The sequence below is a fragment of the Equus quagga genome, chromosome 4, assembly GCF_021613505.1.
Source record: "Equus quagga isolate Etosha38 chromosome 4, UCLA_HA_Equagga_1.0, whole genome shotgun sequence".
In the NCBI taxonomy this organism is placed as follows: domain Eukaryota; kingdom Metazoa; phylum Chordata; class Mammalia; order Perissodactyla; family Equidae; genus Equus; species Equus quagga.
In genome coordinates, this window is record NC_060270.1 from 33,248,080 (window position 1) to 33,273,945 (window position 25,866).

At 41.1% G+C, this 25,866-nt stretch overlaps 1 protein-coding gene across 5 annotated transcripts in view; it reads right to left on the reverse strand.

The window, feature by feature from the left end:
• Positions 1-25,866, reverse strand: part of TPRG1 (tumor protein p63 regulated 1) — a 132,257-nt gene that overhangs the window by 90,783 nt on the left and 15,608 nt on the right. For 2 of the 5 annotated variants that reach the window (XM_046659890.1, XM_046659886.1), the window contains exons 2-5: positions 18,617-18,761; positions 13,404-13,492; positions 12,984-13,213; positions 3,664-3,755 (exon numbers count right to left, since the gene is read on the reverse strand). In XM_046659890.1, coding sequence (XP_046515846.1) covers positions 3,664-3,755; positions 12,984-13,213; positions 13,404-13,492; positions 18,617-18,651 — 446 coding nt within the window. In that variant the 5' untranslated portion in view covers positions 18,652-18,761. The remainder of the gene's footprint in view (positions 1-3,663; positions 3,756-12,983; positions 13,214-13,403; positions 13,493-18,616; positions 18,762-25,866) is intronic. The other 3 variants (XM_046659887.1, XM_046659889.1, XM_046659888.1) reach the window with 2 other exon arrangements.

The window sequence follows — 25,866 nt, forward strand, 5'->3', positions numbered from 1 at the left end:
TGTTTTACCTTTCTAAAATCTGAAAAGTTCTCAATCTCACTCACACATCTTGTCCCAAAGGTTTTGGATAAGGGATTGTGGACCTTTAGTGATCTTTATAAAATATAAACATAGTCACACTTTCTCACCCTTCAGTGCCTCCCCACCACCTGTGGGACAGAATCTAAGTTCTTAACCATGATGCATGAGGCCCTTAAGTACTTCTCCAGTCTCCTCTCTTGACAGTTCTCACCTTGCCCTCCTATGTCCAACTACTTCTAGGAGTCTGGCCAACCATGACTAAAGATTGAGCTGGGCTCGTTAATCACCCCACACCAACACCTCACACCCTTGAAAAGGGATCAGAACCCAAATACAGGAGTGCAGTTCATCTTCCTTGTTCTGTCTGATCTTCATCTGGCCACTTCATCTTCCCTAGTCTCCATTTTTCATCTGTAAAATGGCAGTCATAAAACCAGCAAAGCTGTAGCGAAGCTAAAGCAAGTTCATGGACGTGAAGATACTTTACAAAGTGCTCTCTACATCAAAAGGGTTGTTACTCTCATCATCCCAAAATTGGAATACTTGTTTGAAAGCAGGAATTCTTTAAACTGTTGAATGAGCAGCATCTCATGACAGAGCTGAAAGTCGATGTGCATAAAGCCCAGTCATTTCCATCACACACAAGTGTTATGCTTGAAAAGAGTCTTGTGCGGTTGGGGAAGTTGGTCGATATTATAGCCCTTGTAATTCATAAGAGCTGAATGGATGGCTCTCCTTCCATTCTGATAAAGAGGAGAGGGGACAAGAGTAGCTCCAGGTTCTCACCTTTTTGGGCCTATGTGTTTATATGTTTGTTTCGTTGAGGTTTTTTTAATGCTGTTATTTGGGGTGGTTGGTTTCTGTCTGCTTTTGCTGTTGTTGTTTTTACCTCTCCCTCTATTGACGCACTACAAACAAGCAAAAGACTTAAGTGTGAAAGGTCATTCGAAACCTCTACACCAACCTCCTTTGACAAAGAGCCTCCCACCTTCTGCTCAAACAGTCACAGTGACTGGAAGCCTATTCATTTAGTCCAGATGCCAGAACCATCTTCTTTCCAACTGGCAGCTCTTTCCATTGCAAGAAGGCTATTTGAACCAGCTGTAAGGCTTAATTGGCAAAGAAAAGAAACTGGCAAATTTTTACTATGGTAGAAATGACTATAATCAGATCTTTTCTTGGTGGTAGCTTTTCATGGGGGTGGGGGAGGAGTAAGAGGATTTTGTCAGAGAGGAAGACCAAACAGAAGACAAAAGAACTACCATTTAAAGAGGAGAAATGGGTTCCAGTATGCAAAGGAAGAAAGCCTGTCAGTAAACAAGCAAATGTGGTTGCTTGAAATTCCATGTGCACAGGATACAAGCCTTATTGCTGTCCTTAAAATAAATGGGTACCAAAAAACAAAACAGAAATAGAAAACTGGTTGCCAGATAGTCCTTACCACCTCTTTGAGCTTCCTATTAGGTTCAACACGGGGTGCAAAACTTGGGTCTTTGGGGCACAGCTGTTCATACTTAATCTGAAAACTACCAGTTTTACCAATCATTCTAGTTGATGTTAAATCAGACACACAGAATTATGCTACTAAACCTCAATGCGGATCACACAATCTGATTTATCTTTGGATAATTGATATCTACAGGCCTGTATAATCACTGAACAAAAACATTCAGATGAACCAAAAAATGAGTCAAACTTCTTTACAAATAAAACCAAACAATTAACATATTCACTATTAAAGAAACTACTGGGGCCAGCCCTGTGGCCGAGTGGTTAAGTTCGCGTGCTTCACTTCAGCAGCCCAGGGTTTCAGCGGTTCCAATCTTGGGCATGGACATGGCACTGCTTGTCAGGCCAGGCTAAGGCAGCATCCCACATGCCACAACTAGAAGGACCCACAACTAAGATATACAACTATGTACTGGGAGAGGATTTGGGGAGAAAAAAAGCAGAAAAAAAAAAGAAAAGAAATTACTGATTCTATTTTTTGAGAATTCAAATACAGTCACTACTGGATTTTGAAGGACCACATTTGCTCATTCATCCCCATTACTGAGATGCACCTTAGAAACAAAATTTGTAAGGGTTTACTTTTGATTTGACCTTTAGAATTTACACAGACATCTGTCCTAATCAAGGCAGACGTTTCATTTGCACAAGTCAAATTTTACTCTGCTGATGGGAGCTGAAGAGTGGGGAATAAAATGTGGGCTGGTAAAAGGTGAATTAGAGAAAAGCCTGAACTGTAGGCTTTCCTTTTCATTAGAGGTAACCAGAGATGATAGAAATAGAGGTGGCTAGGACAGAAATAAAGGCTTCCAAAAACAGGCCTTTTACCAACAGTTAGTACTTGTGAATAGAGGGGCCTTAATATCTATTGAAATCCACTATCTTGGGGACTTTGTTAAGAGTTTTATAATGTTATCTCATTTAGTCCTCACACCCACTCTTCAAGTACATATCATTATCTCCATTTATAGATGAAGAAACAAATGCTCAAAAGTTGTCAGGTTAGTTTTCAAAAGTTCATTTTCATTCAATTCTTGGAACACATTGGAAACACTGAAATAATATGGTGGTCAGTCAGATGGACTCACAGCTGATCTGGTTCTCCATTTCATTGATTGAGGGAGTTGTGCTGACCTGGATGGTTAAACATTCAACTGTTACCCTCCAGAAACTTAATCAAAAAAGATGCCCTGCCCAGTGGTGAAAGATTAAATAATTCTTCGCTCAAAGCATAGGAATTACTGAGCTTTTCTGCTAGATCCTTCAGTGATCATGTTACTAAGCCAGAAAACTTACTGAACTGATTAAGTATCTGAAATGAAGCTCTAATTGCATTCTCCAATTAATATTACGGATTCTGTACAAGAAAAAAAGTGATTCCCTTATTATGTGAATATTTTACTTACATTGTAAAGACCATGGCATTGCTAACATTCTCCTGGTGGGTGAAGAAAAGATTGCACAGACACTAGAGTTTCAGAGCAGGCCAGAAGCATGGCCATCTTCATGGTGTCACTCGCAGTGAAAGCCCTTATTGCTAAGATAAACCTTGCTGGTGAATGGAGGCAGTTATTAAAGCAAAAAGACTTAAGTATTAGACTTGATTTTTATCCTAGCTCTGGACACGTGGCCTGTCTTCTCTATCCTGCAGGATTTTCCTGGTTTTTCTGCTCATGTTACTGTGCATAAGATAAAATTCAAACCGTATATGCTGACTTCGTTCATACTCTTTCCTAGCCTTCCTTTCCACTGCACCCAGAGTGGATGGTTAGTAGCCTGATGTGGTTGGAGGGAGAGTGCTTGTGGGAGACAGAGACTGGAACCAGGGTGATCAGTTAGGAGACAACTGCAATAGTCCTTGAAAGCAATGATCAAAGTCTGACTTCCAGGAGTCATAGTAATGGTTGAGTGAAGTGACTAGCCCGGAAAACAGTTGTAGGAGTCAAATCTGGTCGTACTATCAGCTGTGGGGTACCGAGAAACTTTACTCTCTAATTGGATATGTCAGTCAATTAATTACCTTACATAGGAACCAGAAGAAATTCTTCCACAGGCCCATCTCCTATTCTGTTACAGTGGTGTCAAGGAAAATGCTACATTTCCACTGCCCTTCACTTAGCCATAACTACTCACTCTGTCAAGAGCCAGAAGCCTTGAATGGTCTCTCCAGAAGTCTTGGTTACGTGGCATTTCAAATCTTCCATGGCAGTCTCAATGGCTCCTGGCTGAGTAGGAAGAAGAAAATACCTAGTTTAGAGAAGACCAAGCCTTCTTTGTGCATAGGATTAGTTAGTATGTCCTGCAGCTCTTCCAGAAAGCTGATCAGGAAAGAAAGTTCTTGCATTTGCCTGTTTGTTCTAGGCACTGCCTGCTGGAGAGCTGGTCTTGGACTCTGGTATTTACTAAGCTGCTCTCCTTGGATGAGATGAAAGTGATCCAAGTCCTGTCTTCCATAATCTTACTCTTGCTTTTTCATAGAAATGAAGACAGCCGTTTTCAGAGGACCAGCTTTTCCAAACAAACGTGTTTATCAGGATGTTGAAAGCATTTAGCAATATATATATTTCTTAAATCAAACGTTTCTCTCTTCAAAGAGCACGTGACAACAAAACACAAAAAACAAACCTTCTTCCAACATCCTGAGCATAATTTTAGCTGACTCTGAGAAATGAGCTTTTTTGTCTCCTTTCCTGGCTTTCTTCACCCTTCTCTACGCAGGTGTTCCTACTTAGAGGCCTACCTCTAGCTTAAAAATTGATTAACCCCTGTTGTACTAAGAAATTCATAGGCCCTCTAGCTCAATGATTCTTAAACTTCAGTGCACAGCAGAATCACTTGAAGTGTGTTTTAAAATACTGATTTCTGGGCACTGTCCCCAGAGTTTCTGATTCAGTAGGTCTGGGGTGGGCCTGAGAACTTGCATTTCTAGCAAGTTCCTAGGTGATGCTGTTGGTGTGAGACTCAACTATGAGAACCATTGCTCTCTAGGCAGTTATTCTCAACTTTGGCTACACAGCAGTATCATCAAGGAAATTTTTAAAAATCTTAAGGCCCAGGCCGTGTACCAGGCCAATTATGTCAGATACTCAGTGGATGGGACCCACATATCCGTACATTAGGATTTTTAAAAGCATTCCAGATGACTCCAATGTGTAGCCAAGGTTGACAACCACCCCAGCCCAGAGCTTATCTAGTGTAAACCATTTCATTTTATAGGTGTGGGAACAGGGGCAAGTGTGGGGAAGTAACTTGCCAGGTTCACTTGGCTAAGAAGTGGCAGAGACAAAGCAAGAAACCCAAACCTTCTTTTTCCAGGCCTACAGCACAGTGCTGGCCTCACTGCCAACCCTGGGCTACTGATGAGTAGGTTACAAGTTCTCAGGTATTCTCTATATAATAAGGCTTTGATATTAAGCACCTAATCTTCTCTAAAATATTAACATTCCTAATTTTACCAGCCTGAGAGCCTTTTCTCACAAAAGGAAACAGGGACACCAGCTTGGCTAGGACTCATTCAACCACCTTTTCCTCCCAGAGGTGGGGTGGTAGTAGGATTTGAGTTTGTTTGTTTTCTCAGTCTGTGAAAAAAGGCTTTGAAACATTTTGGCCACAGAGTCCATTGGTCAAGAAAAATCTTACATCAGAATCCATATATGGAAAACAGGAAAAGAATAGGTGAGGGTAAATGGTACAGAGCTTTACCTACTTAGTTCTCTCCCTCCCCTCCATTTTACTCTACACAGCCCAAGTCATCCAGGAAATGGACATGACAACTCCTAAACAAAGGGTTGACTGACCTGGGTTCATATTCCAGATCTGTCATGAATGAATTCTGTGACCTACAGCCAATTATTTGACTTTCTTTGGCCTCCATTTCCTTATCTATAAGACAACTGAGTAGACTGAACTAAAGCTTTCTGAGCCAAGCTCATATCAAAACCTCCTGGAAATCTTTAAGAAAACATGATCACAGCCCTTACACCAAGAGATTCTGATTCTATCATTTCAACAAATTTCCTGTTGAATTGGTCAGTCAGCCAGTGGACTGAATGATTTCTAACTTTCTTTTCATCCTTTGCTTCTGGTTAAAGTGTTGTCAGAAAGCTAATGTGGCACCCCATGCCTGCTGAAACCTGCGTGTCATGAAATCAGTAAGTTCTGGGACATTAATCAAACATGCCTTGAGCTCCCACTGACAGAGGATGTTGTGCCAACATCACTGGTTTCAGTGACCCTGCTAGTAGGACTGGACTACCGTGGAAGGAAATTCTCTATATCCCATGACGAGTCTCCCATCACCCAACCTCAGCTCCTTGAGGTGCAGCCTGACTCTACCAGGCTCACTGGTCAACGTTCTCTAAAAAATGATACTTTCTTTAATGACTCATCATGGGTATTTTTACTGTCTCTCCTCCTGTAGTCATATAATTTCTGCCTCAGCTAATATAACTTCGTAGTAAAACCAACACTTTCCAGAAGAAAAAAATCATAAGTGGAATTGGAAAATAGTGAAATAATCCTAAAATAAGCATTTTGTTGAGTGCTTTTAAGCCAGGCACTTTGCCAAAAATATGTGAAGATGAATATAATGCTGTAGAATTTTTCAAAACCTTCCTTCTTGTGTTCCCTATGGAAAGCAATTGGCAAAATCTATCAAAAGGATCTGTCCTTTGATCCACACATTCCACCTCTGTGAAGTTCTACTATAGATACTCTTGTGTATGTGCAAAATGACATATGTATAAAATGTTCTTTGTAGGCTTATTTGTGGATAGCAAAAATTTGGAAACAACCCAAATATCTATCAATAGGAAACTAGTTAGATATATTATGGGACACATCCATACAATGGAATGTGGTGAATATGTAAAAAACAATGAGGAAACCTGTATTAAAATGGAAAGATTCAAAATATATTATTAAGTGAAAGAAAAGAACGTTGAGAAGAGAGGGTAGATATGTTGCTTTTTGAGTAAAAGGGAGGATAAGGGATAAGGATAAATATTTGTGTTTGCTTGTATATACCTAAAGGAAGTCTAACAGAATAGGTAGAAACCATTAACAACGGTGCCCTAAGGGTGGGAAAGGAACTTGAAGGATGGGGACAGTGGATGAAGGTGATATTTTACTGTACACTTTTTCAAAAGTTAAACGTTAAAAATAAAGCATGTTCTTTACCGAATGGTGTGAAAGTCTCTGGAGTTCTGTCAATGTCCTCACTGTGTCTGTGACGTTCTTACCTTCAGTAGAAACACTGGTCATGCCCTTATGGAACAGTTACACACTATACTCCAATAAAGTATTTTACTTTCCTCCATTTGTTGCTATTGGTACTATCATAAACTTCAGCCAGGGAGTGTTGGAAATGAAATAAAACATGTGAACTCTTTGACTTGTGTCTAGGACAAGGTTTCAGTCCCAGCCTTTCTGCTTGCTGTGAGACACACATTATGTCATCTTGTCATTCTGTACATCAGTTTACTCATTCGTTAGATGGATACGATAATATTAACTGTGACAGAGCTGTCAGGAGATGCCAAAAACATTTGGTAACGCTGAATAATAAAAAACTTTATTATCATTTTTATTGTTAATATTAAACAGAAGGGAAATAATCATACCAGGATTTGGGGATCAAATGGTTACTGAAACGAAACAATTAGCTCTGAGACTCCTTGCAGACTAAAACTAATAGGAAATAATGATGGAATAATATGTACTCATCATCTGATAAAAGAGAGCTTCACAAGGCAGGACATATATATTTCTAATTCTCAATTTTAAGAAAAAATCATTAGCGGGGATCCTTACTTATAAGGGACTACATAGCATAATAGGCAATATCTTCTCTAATAGTCTAGCACTGAATATCTTCAGTCAAAACAAACCTACTGAGAGAATTTCAAAGACATATGTGTTTGTTTCCTTGAGCTAGACTAGCCTGGGGCCAGTTGTCACACAAGAAACACTCCTGTCCCCGGCTAATATTTTCCTCTGTCCTGGACTTCTTAACTAGACAGTGAGAGGAGGGGGGGCATAGAAAGGAATGCTCCTAGGGACTGAGACACAGTAAGATCTCTCCTGTGGGTGTCATCATGTCCAGAGAAGGATCACTTTGTGGTAAATAGGTAAGATAAGAAAACCAGCTCCAAATTGTATATGATTTGCAAAGTCATCTTTCCCTAAAAATGAAAGAAATGTATTTTATTTCATTATTGTTAAGTATCTGCCCTCAGAAAGAAACATCAACTCTATTACAATCTTCAAGGGATTTCAGTGTAAGGAGGGGAGTTGAGAAACCTTTTGCCCAGTGAGATATATAATTTCTAGACCAGAAAGAAGATCACACAGACAATAATACAATACAGCTAACATATTTAGTTGTTCCCAATATAAGAGCAAGACGCTAGGAACCCTGTAGTAAGAGAAGAGGGAAAGGGAGAGAGTGTGAAAGCCAAATTAGTGTCATGAAAGCAACGACATCTTGCCACACAATGGGAAGTCCCAAACCTGCTTATTAAAGTCTCGTTGCTCACAATAGAACACAGGCTATAAAAAGGCCAGGGGGAACCATTAATTAAATATTAAAAGATCAAATAGTTTTAGCCCCATTAGTTTGTATGTAATTTACATTCTCAAGTATAAATTTAGAGATAATTCCCCATCCCTAATCGCTTTCAACTTTCTGATAAGGTATCTGCAAATATAGATTCCTACAGGGAGTTTAAAAATATCTTTCCCCATGCGGATCAAGTATTGTTCCTTTCATAAGAAGTCACTTTTGAATATCAGTCTCCACAACTAAAGTGATTATCATAATACCTCGAGTTATTAGCCTTGAGGGGTACTTTTGTTCAGAGATGGCACTAGGCCTTTTTTAGATATGTCTAAGCAGTAACAGCAGATGAACAAAAACAGGAGGAAAAGGTTATCCAAGCAGACTGATAGCAAGTGGGTCAGCCCTTCATTATTGTGATGTCTCATTCATTGTCCAAGGCACTGTCAGAGGCAGTGGAGGGGTGGTGGAAAGTGTCAGGAGTCCTGGCTTCTAGGCCAGCTTCCAGTCCTGGCATGGCCCCTAAATTGCTGGTTGACCTTGGACGAGTCATATCTCCTTTGTGTGTTTCATGGGTTGGATTGGATATTCTCTGAGGCTCCTTCTGGCTCTGAGCAAGAATGTTGCTGAGCTATATCAGAAGGGCAAAGTTTCAATAAATAAATAATGGTCTAGAAGACTGAGAGAAGGAGGCAACATCTCAGAGTAACCCATAAAAAAACACAGGAGGTTTAAGGGACCAGATTGACTTCTTTTATGATCTGGTATTGAGAGGTGTGATCTAATTTACGAGATTATAATGCCAAAAATGCCTCTTGTTTGTCCTGAATTAGTTTATACTTCCATATCAGTCACATCTTTGTATATCTAGCTTGAAACTCATCAAACTGATCCTCCTTCTTTTATAGCACTGGGTGTCCACTCCTGGCGTCTGAGAAACTGGGTGCCATCCTGCAACAGCAAGCTGAGGAATAACTTTCCTTTATGGGTTAAAAGATATAAACAGGAAACAACCTAAACATCCAGCAAAAGTTAAATAAATTGTAGGACAGCTCCACAGTGGGATATTATGGAGCTGTTAAAAATCATGTTATGGAAGTTACTGACATAAGAAATATTTTGCCTGTAATCCTATTTTGCACAACAAATTGTACATGTAAGAAAAAAAGTAAGAAAGGATATGCACCAAAATGTATAAGAGCACATTCAACATATTTTGGTTAACTTTGAGCAATGGGATTATGGTGACTTTTATTTTGCTTATCCATATTTTCCTTTTTTCTTTAATAATCCACCTCCTGTGAAATGATTTTAGTCTTTTTTTTTTTTAAGTCAGGGGTTTTTTGTTTTTTGTTTTTTTTTCAGGATTGGCACCTGGGCTAACAACTGTTGCCAATCTTTTTCTTTTTTTTTTCTGCTTTTTCTCCCCAAACCCCTCCTGTACACAGCTGCATATCTTAGTTGCCGGTCCTTCTAGTTGTGGGATGTGGGACGCTGCCTCAACGTGGCCTGACGAGCGGTGCCATGTCCGCGCCCAGGATCCGAACCCTGGGCTGCCGCAGCGGAGCACACGAACTTAACGACTCGGCCACAGAGCCAGCCCCTAAAGTCTTTTAATAAAATAAAACACTTGACCAAGGAATTAGTCTACTCACTCACGTACTGTTCTTCTGAATTTGAAACATACATACTGTAAATTATTACACTGTAATAAATTGATTTCTTTTTAATTGCTGCATGGGATCATAGAACTATGAATTGGAAATTAGGAAATTGTGGTTCTAACCCTAGGTTTGCCACTTACTAGCCTCTTGGGCAAGTCAGTGCTCACTAATTGTCAAGACATTGCACAAGCAACTGTCCCTCTTTGGGCCTTGGCTGCCTATGAAAACAAGAGTGTAGATTGCTCCTTGGTGCTCAAAGTGTGGTCTGTGGACAGAGAGCATTGGTATTGCCACAGAGTTTATGTAAATGTGGAATCTAAGGCCTCACTCCAGACCTGCTGAATCAGAAGCAGCATTTTAACGAGATCTCTGATGATTTGTTTGCTTGGTAAAGATTGAGAATCACTGGACCAGATCATCTATAGATCTCATTTCAGTTCTGAGAAGTGATACTTTATGATGAATCCTTCATAGATCTGAATCATTCAGAGCCTTGGTCTTATTTAACTATTCCTTGAGAAAATGAATCGGCTACTTTCACCTAAGTCTCTCTACTGCTACCCTACTAAGTACTCTTACAAAGTTAACTTATTTAAACCTCCATATAATACTGGTATTTTATCCACACTTTGCAGATGAGGAAATTTGTATGTAAATATAAATGCATACACACACACGCACATACATACATGCATTTCCCCCATTTTCTCAACTACCACTACATCAGACCAGATTTGTGGTTTACATGGTAGGAAAACTGGATCATTCCTTCATTTATTCAAAAAAACACTTATCATTATAAATTTCAGTTGAGCCAACAGCTGTATTTTCATTATCCTCACATACATTAAAGCACATTCATTATACTCACATGCTAAAAAGAACTTTTCATATCACGTCTCTTGGTCTGAAGGAGTAAAGGTTGAGTGCATTAGGAATGCAGTCCTCACGGCTCCTAAGGAGTCCTCAGGTCTACTTTGGACTCACTAATAAGATTAGAAGAAGGCTTTCCTTCCCAAGAACTTATGGTTATTTTCTATACACCTGATAGAGAAGATGCTCTTCCCATGGATCAGAGTCAGACATTAAAAATCCTTATAAATAGGCCATAAATTCAATTGTACATTATGGTAGGATGAGCACTGGCCTTCCAGACAGAAGATACAGATTCTAGCTCTGGCTCTTCCACTAATACTGTGTGACTCAGACAGGTCACTTCACTCTTCTGAAACTTCAGTATGTTTACCATTAAAACAAGAGTGAGAAACCCTTCCCTGCCTGCCTCACAGCGTTGCTCCCAGGGCCTTGACTTTCTAAGCTCCATAGAGCCATACAAATAAAGGCATCATGCAGATAAATACATAAAACCTCCATGGTGGCTTTTGACTGTGCCAATTTAGCTAAGCTGAAACTATATTTTCTAGAATTCCCTTTCCCGTCTGTTTCCAAATTAGGGTTGGCCACAAGAGATGTTTGTGTAAGACTGGAAAGGCAGAAATGAAACATCAGTCATTTTCCTTGCTGAAGATGAGTGCAGGCCACCAGGCACTGTGGCAACTCAGATTCACAGCTGCTGATCTCCTGGCTCACTTGATGGCTTGGGGCAGCACCTTTTGTGACAGTCAGAGCTCCTCCCACAGAGTCTCCTTCCTGTGGGCTAAGTGTGCAGCTCAGTGGAAAAAGATGCCAGTGTCTCCTGAAAGGGACTCACATCTTCAAGTTTAGACTCGGTAAGAGACAGACACAGGTTCCAGTTTTTCCTCACTAGTTCCACTTGGTCATGGGGAATTCCAGTTTGTCCATACAGGTTCCAGTTTTTCCCTATTCCCTATTTCCTCTTCACAACTGCCAACTGGTTGACCTATAGCAACTTCAGGCCTGTCACTAGATGCAAAGACAAGAGATTTGCATAGATTTCTCAGCCAGTTCTCATAATGACACCAGCTTCCAATGATAAATCCCTTATTCTGTATCTCTCATGGGTGTTCATCTCTCATCAAACCCTGACTGCTACATGATCAATATCAACGGTAAGAAAACTTTAGAGGAATCTTTGATTTCCTCTGCAGCTATATCTTATAACTTAACTTGGCATATTCAATAAAGTTCCCATACTTTGGAAAACAAACCATATGTCCTACATAAGCAAAAAGACTCACACAAACACAGTACAGCACCTACCAAAGCACCCTGCACGGAAGAGTCAATGAATATAGGTGATATGGGTACACGTTATCTTCAAACACACACATAACACATTGAGTCCCCTTGGTTAAAACTTTGTCTTAACCAAAGATACATTTTAAAAGCTACAAAATAAGGATTAATTAATTAAAGCTTTGCAAATAGCCACAGAACCTTGGCCTCATTTATTTATGAGATTAAGTGGAAAAAAATTTTTTCAATAGAGATGTTCCACGTACACTTGAAAAATGAGATGGTCTCTGTTGCTACAACGCAAATCCCTGATTTTGCCCCCACTTGATTGTAGCCTATGAGCTAACCACTACTGTGTTGACAAGAATGTTGAAGGATTGGGAAAGAAGATCTATAAGTGGGAAAGAGAGTTCAAGACAAAGAAAGGGACTAGAAACACATTGTCCAATCTCCACTTGATCCAAATGCTAGAAGTTTAAATATCATTTTTTACATCTAGATATACAAACCCGTCCTCATTACCCATCCATCCATTTACTTTCCCATCTCCAATGCACAGGGAAGAGAGCTCAGCTCCAGACTGCAGCTATAGGTTTGGGATTTTAAAGTGCCTGCTCCCACACTGTAATACCAGTATCCCAACATAGACCCTTGAAGTTCAGCCTATTCTCAGCAAGCTTTTTCACTCCATCACCCATATCTTTTCAAATATACAGTAAACACCAACTCTGGGATCACAGCACTATATTCTAGCTGCTCTGGTTCTCTTTCCACAGAACATTAATTGGTTGATGTTAGGTTTAGCATGAACACAGGACTGAGGAGCCAAAGATCTATGGAGGCTGGAGGACCTGCTTCTCCTCAGTATTATCTGGTGATCAAATATAGACCCTTCCCTTCTCTGAAATTCAGATCCTTCATCTGTAAAATGGAGATAAGGATAACTTCTTCGCAGTTATTATGATTGTTACATGAGACATGTGAGAACATTTAGTAAAACATGTGGTATATAGAAGGATACTAGGATTTTTTAAAGAGAAGTCTTATGTAGTACTTAAGAGCACCAACAATTTTACCCGTGTAACGAAGTACTTCCGTGAGATATAAGGCCGGTGATACGGATTGGGGTAGAATGTTGATTCAGTCACACTTGGCTGTCTTGAAATCTGGCTTGGCACTGGGTCCTTGCCTAGGTCCCCGTCCTCCATGGACAGCTTATCAGTCTCAGAGGGTTGGTCATCTCCTTCTTGCTTCAGAGACACAGGCTGGAATGCTTCGGAACTCCCAATCATTGACATCTCTTCAGCTTAAAACAAGGGAAGAAATAATCTTCTCATTAGAAGAAAAGTCACCTGTGCCCTGGCTATGGCAAAACAGACTACAGTGAGCAAATGATGCTCCTGAAACTGACAAACCCACCCACACGTGAACTAAAGAGAGGCATTGATGGATGCAGTTCAATAATGCAAACTCCACAATCCCACAGGGCCATTTACCAGGGGAGAGAAGCAGAGACCCTCTAGACAAAGAAAAGGAGGCTGCAAGTAGTTCCATTTTCTCATCTTTAACGGCAAGGAACAGGCAGCTGAAGAAGGCAAGAGTAATATGAAATAATTACGAGACAAATTCTCTTCAAGATTTCATAGCATTTTTGCTTAAACATCCACCAGACTGAAGCTTATTTAAGAGGTGAAAGCAATAATACTGCGCCTTCTCGTGTGCTACCTAGGTAGTAATAGGGCACAAAAAGCACTTCGAACTGAGCAGGTTTTTTAACAGAAAAATTGCAGTTCTAAAAATTTATCCTAAGGAAATAATTTGAACAAATGCCCAAAGACGTCAATATAGAAGGTTCTTCATCACAACATTATGTCTAATAGCAGAAAAATACACAACTTTATGTCTAATGGCAAAATATTGTGTGTGATAGCAATATTAGACACACACAACATTATATCTAACAGCAAAAGAATATGGCGAAACTAAGAACCCATCAGCAGGGAACTGGCTAAATAAGACGTGTTATACCATACAGTGAAATACAACAGAGTCATTAAAAATGTGAGTGCGTATTTTTATCACAGAACGATGTCCAAAATATACTGTTAATAGAAAAAAGTAAGTTATAAAATATTGTGAATAATGTTATTCAAATTTGTTAAAAGAATTCAGAAAGAAAGACAAACAGAAGAAAGGAAGGAAGAGAGAAAGGAGGGAAGGAAGGAAGGAAGAAAGCTTGGACTTGCATATGTACATTCATTTATCATATGACAGAGGTTAGAAAAGGTCTGAAAAGAACTAAAATAAAATATTAATGGGGCCAGCCTGGTGGCATAGTGGTTAAGTTTGCAAGCTCCGCTTCGGTGACCTGGGGTTTGTGGGTTTGGATCCCAGGCACGGACATGCACACTGCTTATCAAGCCATGCTGTGGCAGCATCCCACATATAAAATAGAGAAAGATGGGCAGAGATATTAGCTCAGGGACAATCTTCCTCACCAAAAAAAAATATATATATGTTAACAATGATTATCTCTGGAGGGTAGGGTTACAGGTGATTTTTGTTTTCTGTTTTCATAAGTCTCTGGATGCTTACAATGATTGTATATGACAAATAAAAACATAATAAGTTTATTTCTATTTTGTAATATAAGCAAAACAAAACAAAATAAAACAGAAGGCACATGCTAGCCTAGTGAAAAGTGCTCTCATCAGGCCGCCATTTTCAAACTGAAGCCGGATAGTCATTCCTATGGTAAGCACACTGCCAACACTACGAGGAAGGAGGGTTTCATGCCCAGTTTTGTGAGTTCCTGGGAAAGCCATCTTATTCTCAGGGCTTTCTCGGTGTTCTTAATCCGACAAATTAAATTTCCTAGATTCTTGTGAAATACCAGAAAGTGAGAAACAGCCCCTATCCCCAGCAAGTTGATTCTTAAAATAGAGATTAATGAGAGTATTCAAAAGAGGTAAAAAAGTGTGACCATGTAATTTGTTGCATAAACCTGGACACTTTTGAGCATGCAAAGGGTGCTATTAACAATTATGCCAGGATGATGGGAGTTAACTGGGAATATCTCAGGCAAACAGGGACATGTACAGTCATCCGGAGGGCTTTGAATGTAGGAGAAAACACAGTTGGTTAGGGGACTCACCAGGGAGAAGGCCTCTGCAGATCATATTACAGGTTATCTCACTGGATCCCCCCAGCAGCCCTAGGAGGATGGTTTCATCTCCATCTCTCTGGGGATCACAGAGTTGATGGGACTCACCCAGGGCACACTTGGATAGTTTTGGCAGCACCTGGACACCCATCCAGGACTCCCAACCATGCTTTGAGTCTAGAATGACCACCATGATGCGTGCTGTCTTACAAAGGGAAAGCTTCACTGAGTTTTAGGTAATTTTTTAAAGTTAGGTGTACAAAAGGCAAAGATTGGCCTATGAGAAATACAAGCTACACAGGAAGAAGCAGGAGAAATTTAATGCGTGTGTGTGCGCGTGCGTGCGTGTGTGTGAAAGAGAAAGAGAGATCAGTGAGGCACTCTGGCCTCCTGGCAGCTACAGGCTCTATTTATGCAGGTCTGCTGCCTCTATACAGTGGTGGTTGGAAGTCAGTGCATTTCTAGAGTTCCCTGTAACCTGTGAAGGAAGGTTTGTGCCTTTGGAGGAGGAAAGCCTGCTTCTGTATTTGTCACACTCTGTGAACAGGCGCCTCACAACAGACATCTGCGAAAGGCTCCTGTGCCTGGAAAACAGAGGGAGGATTTAATTAGCAGCGCTTCCTCTCCCCCAGGCTGTCTTCTCTGGAAGCACTTGGGGAAGAGAAGTGGAGCACTTTGAGACTGAACTATTTGAGATCCAGGAAAGAAGGAAACTCTCAGCTCCAGTTAAATTCTCACAGCCACAAGCAGTGCAGAAGTTGAGCCCAGACACCTCCATCTGGAATGATTCCAGCTCTGTGCCAGTCGTAAGGACATCTTTGCAAGGATAAGGAATGTAACCTCTTCAATAGCTTCCCTGATAGGAGAGAGTGCCATGCATCTGAGCAGTCCACTCCATTCCTCATCGCCACCTGTTCAACAAAACATGCCCTTCTATCCCTGCTTAAACAGACTGATGGGGTTCAGGGCAGGCCACCCCAAGATGCGCCACTCTGGTATGTGGACTATTTAGAGCTGAACACAATAAAGGTTCAGAAGACTGAGGAAGGACATTTGGCCTTCTCCCCAACTGCCTAAAAGAATTTAGGATAGAAGGCCTGATCCAGGCAGGAGCTAATACCATGAGATAACTATCATATAATGTAAAATGGTGTGATAAGAAAGGCACCCACAAGCCCATTTTATCAAAATTCTGTCTCAGGCCACATTCTCTATAGGTGGCCCAGCAAAAGTTGTCTAACAAACATTTGCTTTTGCATCTCCATATGAATTGCCTTCTTCCCCTTTGAAGTCCTAAACCACTATCCCCAACATCCTCCCTTGTCTTTAGCTGAAGATGGTATTTAAGGTGGCAACTTTGGCCCTTGTAGCAAATTGCTCAGTTTTCCTGGGTTTCTCCCATATTTACATGTTATTAAACTTTGTTTTATTTTCTCCTACTAACCTGCCTTTTTAATTCTTTGACCAGTTATGAGATCTGGAGGGAACGGAGTTGGGGGAGGGAGTCCTCCCTCTTCCCCTATAAGACAACATACATCGAAATATTAAAAGCATATTAATACTAGTAACAAATCCAGTGAAAACAAGATGTCGCCATTGCTCTTACATGGATAAATGATGCCTTACAACAGACCCATCGGAGCCATTTAGAATTGAAAAGGATCATTGTTCCCTAAGATTATCCAGCAAATTTATCTTAGCATATAGTGAACAGGAGTGTAAAGGCAGTACAATTTCCAAGGGAAACAGACAGTCAAGGCTTAGAAAAAAACGATGTATACTTTTTGACCTAATTTTATCATTCCAGGGAATTCATGGAATGAAAATTATCCTAAAGAAGGAAAAGACTACAACATTAATTGCTTATTCTGGGTGGTGATGAAAAATTGGAAATCATCTAAACACCTAATGGCCAAGGACTCAATTGGTGTTGTGCACACACTTAAAACAGCAGGTACAAGCACTGAAGCAGCATGAGAGTAAAGGATGGATCTTCTTGGGTGAAAAAAATCAAAGACCAAAATTTTCCCTGGTAATGATGATTTGAATAATTTTTACATTGGTAAAGACTAGAAGGGAGATATTCAGATTGATTGAGGTGGTTGGATCATAAGTGAATCTTTGCTTTTTAAAAAATTTAAAATCATGTGTGTGCTGCTTTCCTAATAAGAAACAAAATGTATGAATAAATGCAAACTCAGGAGCTTTCCGGGTGAAATCTGAAACTGGCCCCCATACCTGGAAGGCAAGGAGAGACCGGAGAAAGAAGCAGACCCTTCCACATTGGTATGTGGCAGGTTTAGTAAGCAAGGAAACTTACACGAAGGCTTGTCTTGGGTGTCCGCAAGACAGCAGATCTCCACACTGGCCCACCAGAAACTTAAAACTATATATAGAGGCCTTAACTGGGTTCAGCCACATATACCATCCAGATGGTCTCAACAACACCTTATTCTCTCAAGGCTGCATCCTTCAAAATGACTCCCACTGTGGGAACAGTGGGTAGAACCTAATTTCCAAGGACAGGAAGAGGGTGAGGAGCTTCCCATTGCCTGGGTCACGTGGGCCAAACAGAGGTCACGTCCTATCAATGACCTCCTCCAACAAAATGCCAAATAAAAACCTAAAGAGGCGCTACCCTTCCTTTGGTCAGACAATAAGAATTCTATATTTCTCAGCTGCCAGCAAATGCAGAGCTAAATTTAATACAGTATTGCAGTAAATAACTTATTTCTGGATCCTGGTCTAGCAGACCTGCCTCCTTTGTGTACATGCTTTCATCTATCTCTTTGTGACTTTTTCTCATATTTCAGAAGCATATAGTGCATAAATTACAGCTAGAGAATTATCGTCTAGTCCAACTCCTTCATTTTGCAAATTTTGGAACACTGAGGTGAAAGACTTGCCCAAAGTCACACAGCTAAATAGAATCAAAACATGAAAGCAGGCTCCTGGACTCTAGCTCACCATTTCAAGTTGTAGCACTTACAAGCAAAGTAGAGAAGCAACTATCAAACGCACGCACTGGTAAAATGGAGACGCTTTTGCCAAATGGCTGCTGCCAGTCAGCTTTGCTTTGCTGTGGAATTGGCCAAACAGCCCCCATGAAGCAGGGCTCCTTCCCAGCTTCTCCCCCATGAGCACCCGGCCTCAGCACTGCCCGATGAAGCTTTCTCCCACACCTGGCGCTAGGCTGACTTACCTTAGGAACAGCAGGCACAGTGCCTGGGTCCACAAAACTTTTAGGGCCTCAGGAAATGTTTTAATTTATTTTAAAATCAGAAGGGAAAAACTGTATTTCATGGTTGAATAAACGTTTTCATTTTTTTCTCATATCAGAAAAAAAGTGAAATTGGTAGGGTACCCAAAATCTATTACATTTTGCCAAAAGCCAAAATAAAATAAAATATTGAAATATTTAAAGTTATAGAAACATAAGTTTTAATATTACATTGTTATAATGGAGAGGTCCACAAAGGCAAAAGAGTTTTGGGCTCGTGGAAGTGATAATGTGGCCCCGACTCACATCTTCATCCTACTACTCACATTGCCTTCTTAATAGTTCCATTCTGGGGCTCCATGCTAGACCATCAGAGCTAGAAATATTCCCTCGTTCCAGCACTTTCCAAACTCTTTATCCTGGAGGAGTCTGTTCCACCACGTACTGGAAATCTTCTGTCCTGCAGACAAACTGTGCAATCTTAAGATAATTATTTTTGCTTTCTTAAACTCTCAGAGATCCAACATAGTCAACCCCCTATAAATATTTGTTTCCCAGAGAAGTACATGAATAACTACCCTGAGAACTTCAGGGTTTTTTCTGCTTTTTCTCCCCAAGTCCCCCCAGTACATAGTTGTATGCTTTAGTTGCAGGTCCTTCTAGCTGTGGCAAGAACTTCCAATCACCGTGAAAGGAGAAGCTGGAGACACCGAGTAGCCACAACTCCAGCCAGAGACAAAGAAAGGGGGAGTTTGGGGATTTTTTTCCCCCTCTCACAAGAGTTTAATAAAGAACAGCTTGCTCATAACAGAAAGTATCATAGTTTCTATCAAGAAGACAGGATTGACATTAAACAGAGATACTGGTAAAACCCAGGGCTGTTTCATGGACAACCTCTTCTCAAGGGCTATGCCTCTCTTCATTTCTTCAACACTACCTTCCCCCTTTTCTGATCTGTTTTAAGAAGTTCTTGGCTCCTTGCTCTCTCTGTCTCCCTGGCAAGCCTGCACAACCCATCTCTTCCTTGCTTTCCTCACTTTCCGAGTCTGTCTCCTGATATTTCCAAAAGTCTCCAAGGGATTTTTTTTATTTTTAATTCTTTTTGCTGAGGAAGATTGGCCCTGAGCTAATATCTGTTGCCAATCTTCCTGTTTTGGCTAAGGAAGATTTGCCCTGAGCTGACATCTGTGCCAATCTTCCTCTATTTTGTATGTGGGATGCCCCCACAGCATGGTTTGATGAGCAGCACATAGGTCTGCACCTGGGATCCAAATCTGTGAACACTGGGCTGCTAAAGGAGAGTGCATGAACTTATCCACTCTGCCACTAGGCCGGCCCTCCACTGGATGTCTTTTAACGTATGTAAGCCACTGCAGGTATCTGTGATTTCCACAAAGCTCTTGAAATGTTAATAGCTGGTTGAATGTCCCTGTTACAACCTCTCTGGACTCCTGGGAAGACAGACTGCCTAGTTAGGAAATACTCATCTATTCTAACCTCCACATTTTGTAAAATGAGGAAACTGAGGCCCAGATGGGTTATGTGTCTCTCCTAAACTCCCACTCACGTTCATTAAAAAAGAGTTAAAAACAACAGAGAATGAAGTTATGGCCACCACAGGATTAAAAATACTATATCCAGAAGAATATTTGTGGGCCAACCAGGAGCCTAGAAAAGTCTATGGTTTGTTAACAAGAACTGCTCCCCTTGCACAGGTGAGGCAGTGCCTGGCTGGGAAGGAAGCGTGGGAGTAGTTCCTGTGGTTTGTGTTGCACTCAAAGATGTCAACTGTGCTTTTCTGATGGTGACATCTCTACCCACATGAAAGGGTTAACATTCTTGAGACACAGCCCCGAAATAAAAATCCACTTTTAATTTTGACATTTTGTAAAGGTAATTTATGTGAATTTATGTGTGCAGCCTTTCCTGAGTCTTTCTGTGAGAACAGCCGAGGGATGTGCGGTGGATAAGTAACAATACTCTAACACCTTGAAACTCTCCAACAAGCCCTCCTCTGTGCCAACTGAGATAAGAAAATTGGCAAACAATTCTTCACAATTTTGCATTTTGTACATTAGTGATAGCATGCCAGCGGGGCTGCTCCATGTCTTGCGGGAAAGTCGAATTGATGGAGGGTCTCTTCCCTCCTAGCTCAGGGCCCTCTGCTCTGCTACTAGTACTTGCGCTCAGCAGGGGGTTGGGGGAGAATTCAGGGCCAGGATAAAGAAATGTGGGTCCCCACTCCCTCTCTCACTCATTGGGTAGCCCCGGGCAAGTCGCCTGCCCTCTCTGCACTGCAGCTTCCTCATCCACAAAACGAGGGGCCAGACTTTCTGGTTTGCGAACTGTACTCTTGGAAATGACTAACCCATTTTAATCACAACAGATCCGTTTATCTGTTTATGGACGTCTTCTGAAGCTTTCATTTGGGGCAAAAGATGTGTTGAAGTTTGAAAGCTGTTGGACTAAATTATTCCTAAGTTTACTTCTAGCTCAATCACTTCACAAGATTTGATTGATTTTTCTCCAGCGCTCAGAGCATCTCATCTTCATTATATGATTCCAATCAAGCATATTATTACCCTTGTGATTCCAATGCTATAGGGTTAGAGGAAGAGGATTGTGATGGCAGTTACAAAATTGGGCACCGATTGTGGAGATGCTGTGGTGCTTGGCCTCTGATTTCCCTCTAATGCAAATGGACACCCACACTGACCTGAGATGCTAGGGACATCCACTGTGGAGCATTGGGCACCTCACCCAGGCCAGGGTCAGACAGGTACTAGAGCCTCAATAATTATTCTTGCATTTAAGAAGGGAAAAATTTAGAGTTTTGCTGAGCTCTTCACATAAGATACTAAGTTTAGAGGGGTTTCCTCAAAAATATATACAGAAAATAATTAATAAAGACAAGGAGATATTGACTAAAGAACTATGTGACATTACAAATCCCTTGTGACTCCTTGAGATTAATTTTCTTGCACGTTTCCATGAACACTTCCAGCACTCACCCAGTTGGGGTTATGATCGTGCTTGAGTTCCCGACTCCTGCAGCATGTGTCACGTCGTTCTGTAATCACCATTTACTCTCCTGTCTTCATTCCTGGGCTGTGAGCAACTCCAGAGCAAGAACTGTGCTGCACTCATCTTTATAGCCAGCACTTGGTGTGGGCATGTACACAATAGGCACTGAGTTCAAGTTCTCAAACGGATGGATGGATGCTCTGCTTGTTTCTCTGCCGGATGTGAGATCTGAAAGGCAAGGCTTGTCTCTGATCCATTGCTCTTCCCACATTACCTCATACCTAATACATGAGTGCTCAGTAAATGTTTGTGGACTGAGTAATGAAACTCTACGTGAGGCATGAATGGAACCATCTTCTGCACACAAACACTTACCCTCACAGAGACACACAGAGAAACGCATGCCACAGTCTTCCATCTATAGAAGGTCATAGTCTAGTGGAGGTGATGGAAACATAAGGGGATAATTGTAGACTGATGTGATAGAGCCATAATAGGCGAATGTGCACAAAACAGAATGGAAACAGAAGATGAGAGTACCAGGGGTGAGGGATTGAGAGTGTGGAAGCACAGAGGTGTGGAGAAAGGTGCCTCAGACCCCACTGCTTATTGGAGGATGGGCAAGGACATTCCAGGCAGAGGTGTGAGGTGTGAAGAAGAGGTGTGTTCAAAGGACAGCAGGTCGTATGGCGTAACTAACTGAGATGTCTGCTGCTCACCTCCAGCACCCACCCCTTGATGAGCTGGTAACACTCAATTCAAACTCCACTGTCTGACAGGATGAAAGTCTGAAATCCTCCTCACACCTTCTCGGTATGCCCTTCTCTCTGCTGTCACACCTCCATCCCTTATGGTCAACCCAAATGCAGAGTCTGGGCTCAGCACTGTAAGGATTCCACTTGCCTCAAGGACCTCATGAGATTAACAACTTCATTAAAGATCGAGAGAAGTCATGGAGAGGTGAGTCACATCATGTGTGGTCCACTTTGCACCATTCATCTGTTTCTTCTCTCTCCAGGGTAACACTTTCTTCTTTGTGTGTGTGTTTGCTTATTATTTAAAATACATATCTATTTCATCCACATATCCAGGTCTCTCAGGTTTTCCCCTTCAACATCCCAAATAAATGGAATTCTCCCACAAAGATAAATTCTGGAAGTAGATATTAAAATATACCTGTACAAAGATTTGTGAGTCAGGGGAGAGTTGACTAGAGATGTATTTGAAAAAGTAGAAAGAAGCCAACCTGTAAGGCAGGCATCAACTGTAAGGACTTATCTCAGGCAGTAGCAGAAGTGTCCTACTTTGCAATAGCCTGACCATGAAGAGCCTAGGGCAAGGAGGGGACAGAATAGTGGTGGCATTCTTGGGAGGAGAATAATTAAGCCAACATTACCAACCTCCTCACACCGTCTAAAAAACAAAAAAAGCAACATTTAAGGAACTGACCAGAATAAAGATGCTGGTCCTAGTGATGTATTTTGCGGGGCCTACAAGCACTCAGATGTTTTCTCCATGTACAAGTGAAAAAGAAAAGAGCAGGGAAATCATGAGAATCAACCCAGGTCAACAATTCAGCCTGCAGCAGCCATTTCCTTCTCTCTCCAAAGTAAACAGGATTCCCGATTTTGAATCTGCTGATTCAGAAACTAGATGGTGACAATGCTTAGAAACTAGAACAAACCTCTTCCCCAGTTATTGGGACGTCCCAGGGGAGTGTGTGGATTATGTCTAATGGCGACTACTACCTACCCAGCATTAACCCTGGTGCCAGGCAGGAGCATTAGCACACATTTCACCACCAGATGCTGCTGGCTGGGAGCTTTGATTAAGGAAGTTGTCCCAAGGCCTGGGTTTCCTGCTAGGCCAGCCGTGACTTCTCACGTATGGATTTCATGAAATTTATGGAAAGACATTTATTCAAAGGCTGACAATTGTATTTTTCCCCGAAAACAACAACTACAGCCTTTGTTATTTTAATGACATTTTTATTGAAATACAACATGCACTCAAAAAGTCAAGTATGCAGATCAATGAATTATCATAAAAATAAACACACCCATGTAACCATCACATAGTCAAGAAATACCATATTACCAGCACCCTGACAGGATTACTTTTCTCAAAGTGAACCTTCAGTTGGGTTTCACATGATAGAATTTGAAGGTGCTGCTAGACATTTTAGATATCATCTAACTCAACATCCTCATTTTAGAAGTAAACGAGATGCTCAGATGGGAGCAGGGAAATGACTTACTTCAGCTCATAAAGCGAGTTAGAACTGCCAGGGTTTCAGGTTCCTCTTTCCTCTTATTGCTTCAGATTCACTGGGAAGGCTTAGCTGACCTACAGAGCAAGAGAAACCTGCTCTTCATGATGACTCCTTTCCCCAGCAGTCTGAGCTTAGCTCTCTCCTATCCCCATAAAGCCAGGCTCTGAAGAGCTGTCCCCAAGACACAGCTCTAAAACCCAAACAATCCATCAATTTCCCTCTGTCAGAGTCGCCTGGTATATCGATCCCTGGTGGAGTATTTGTTAAGTGAATTCATGAAGAGACACTTCAAGGTATCAACAGATGCTTTTCAACGGGTACTCATCTCTGCTATTTCATTATTTCATTATCAGATTGGTCATTCTGACCCATAGCCTAGGGAGATGACTTTCCTCTTTTCTAAAGATGTTACCACATAGATGGTGAGGGACCTGTAACTGTCACATGAGGAATGGTGGAGGGAACTGAAGAATTTCAGATGAGAGAAAATGTGGACACTGATCACTTTCTTCAGATATTTAAGGCTTGCCAGGAGGAAAAAAGCACATTTATTCCATTTGATCTTAGACAGCACAAGAATGGATGGATCTCTTGTTTTTCATGACCATGCTTCTTAAAACATGGCCCACTCTTGCTGTCTCTACTTAATTTTATCTCATTCACACTGTAACCCATAGAAATCTGCTTTTCAGTCCCAGCATACCTTTGAAACATTCTCAACAAAGTTCTTTGGACTAAAGCCAATAGATACTTTCCACTCTTTATCTCCCTTGATCTTTTTGTACTGTTGACTGCTCACATCATCCTTCTTGAAGTTCTTGTGTCCTTCTGTTCCTTGGAACTGCAGATTCCCAGCTTTCTTTCTACTTCTTTGTTCGTGGCTTGTAGTTTCCTTCATGCAGACAGCTTATTTCTCACATGCAGATGTTTATCAGAGTACACTCTGGGTGTTCTCTCTAAGCAATCTTCTTCGTGCTCATTGTTTAACCATAATCTATAGATCTATGACTCCCACATTGTATCTCCAGTAAGATCTCCCTCCTGAGCCCCAAATCCATCTACATAACTACCTACTACACGTGTCATCTTAGTTGACCCACATGCACTTCTAACTCATCACATCGAAAGAGGAACTCACTGTCTTCTTACCTTCCCCATAAACTTGCTCTTCCTTTTTATTCCAATTTCAGTGAATGAGAGCAGGTTGCCCAAGTCAGAAACATGCCAGATTCCCTCTTCTCACCCAATACTTACTGATCAGGCATCTAGTCTTATAGGTTTTAATTCCTTAATATCTTCTGAAGTCTCTACTTTGCTCCATTCCTATTGCCATGCCTTAGTTCATCTCTTGAGGATCATTAAAAGTCGTTCTTACTGATCTCTCTCCAGCATTACCCTCTTCAATTTATGCAGCACACAGCAAGGAGACTAATCTTTCTAAAATACAAATCAGATTGTGTCACTGGCCACTTAACCTTCAGTGAGCCCCACTGCACCCAAATAAAATCTGAACTCCTGGGCATGGTAAGCAAGACCTTCATGATCTGAACCCTATTTACTTGTATGGGTTCATGTCTTGCCAAGTCTCTTCCTTCCCTTTTCTTCTCCGTCATCTTCTCCCATCTTCCTTACCCCGCCATAGCACTTATACCCTATGCTTCAGCCATACTACTCTACCTTTAGTCTCACAGATCCACCACACTCCTTCTCATTTCCTTTACCTGATAAGTCTCACTGCCCATCTTGCCTCATCTTAGAAAGTGGCTAGAGGATTCTCTGACCCGTTTCATCTTACGAGTTACATGCCTCTCCACTGTTTCTCCTTGTAGACCATTCTTATCATTATGACAGTACTGATCATACTCTGTTACAGCTACCTGCTAACTTGCCTTAACTTTTACATTCTCCTCACTAGTACAGAAGATCCTTGATGATAGGGTCAGGGTTTTGTTTTGTTTTGTTTTGTTTTTTATTGTGGTATCCTTAGTATCAAGTAGAGGGCATAGAAAGCATTCATTATGTATTAGCTGAATAAATGGATCCATAATAAATATCTTCACTCTGTGGAGCACCCATGACAGAAAATGCAAAAGTGATTCAACTTCGAGAATCTCTCTCCTCAGATGTGATGGAACCAGTCCCGACAAGAGAAAATTTGAAACCCTTTCTTCTAAACCAGGTTCCAAACTCACCAGTTCCCACAAGCGTAACATGGCAATTCAGAAATGTAATTTTTCCTTCTCTCCAGGCACCATGATCTTCTATCAATCAGTTCTTTAC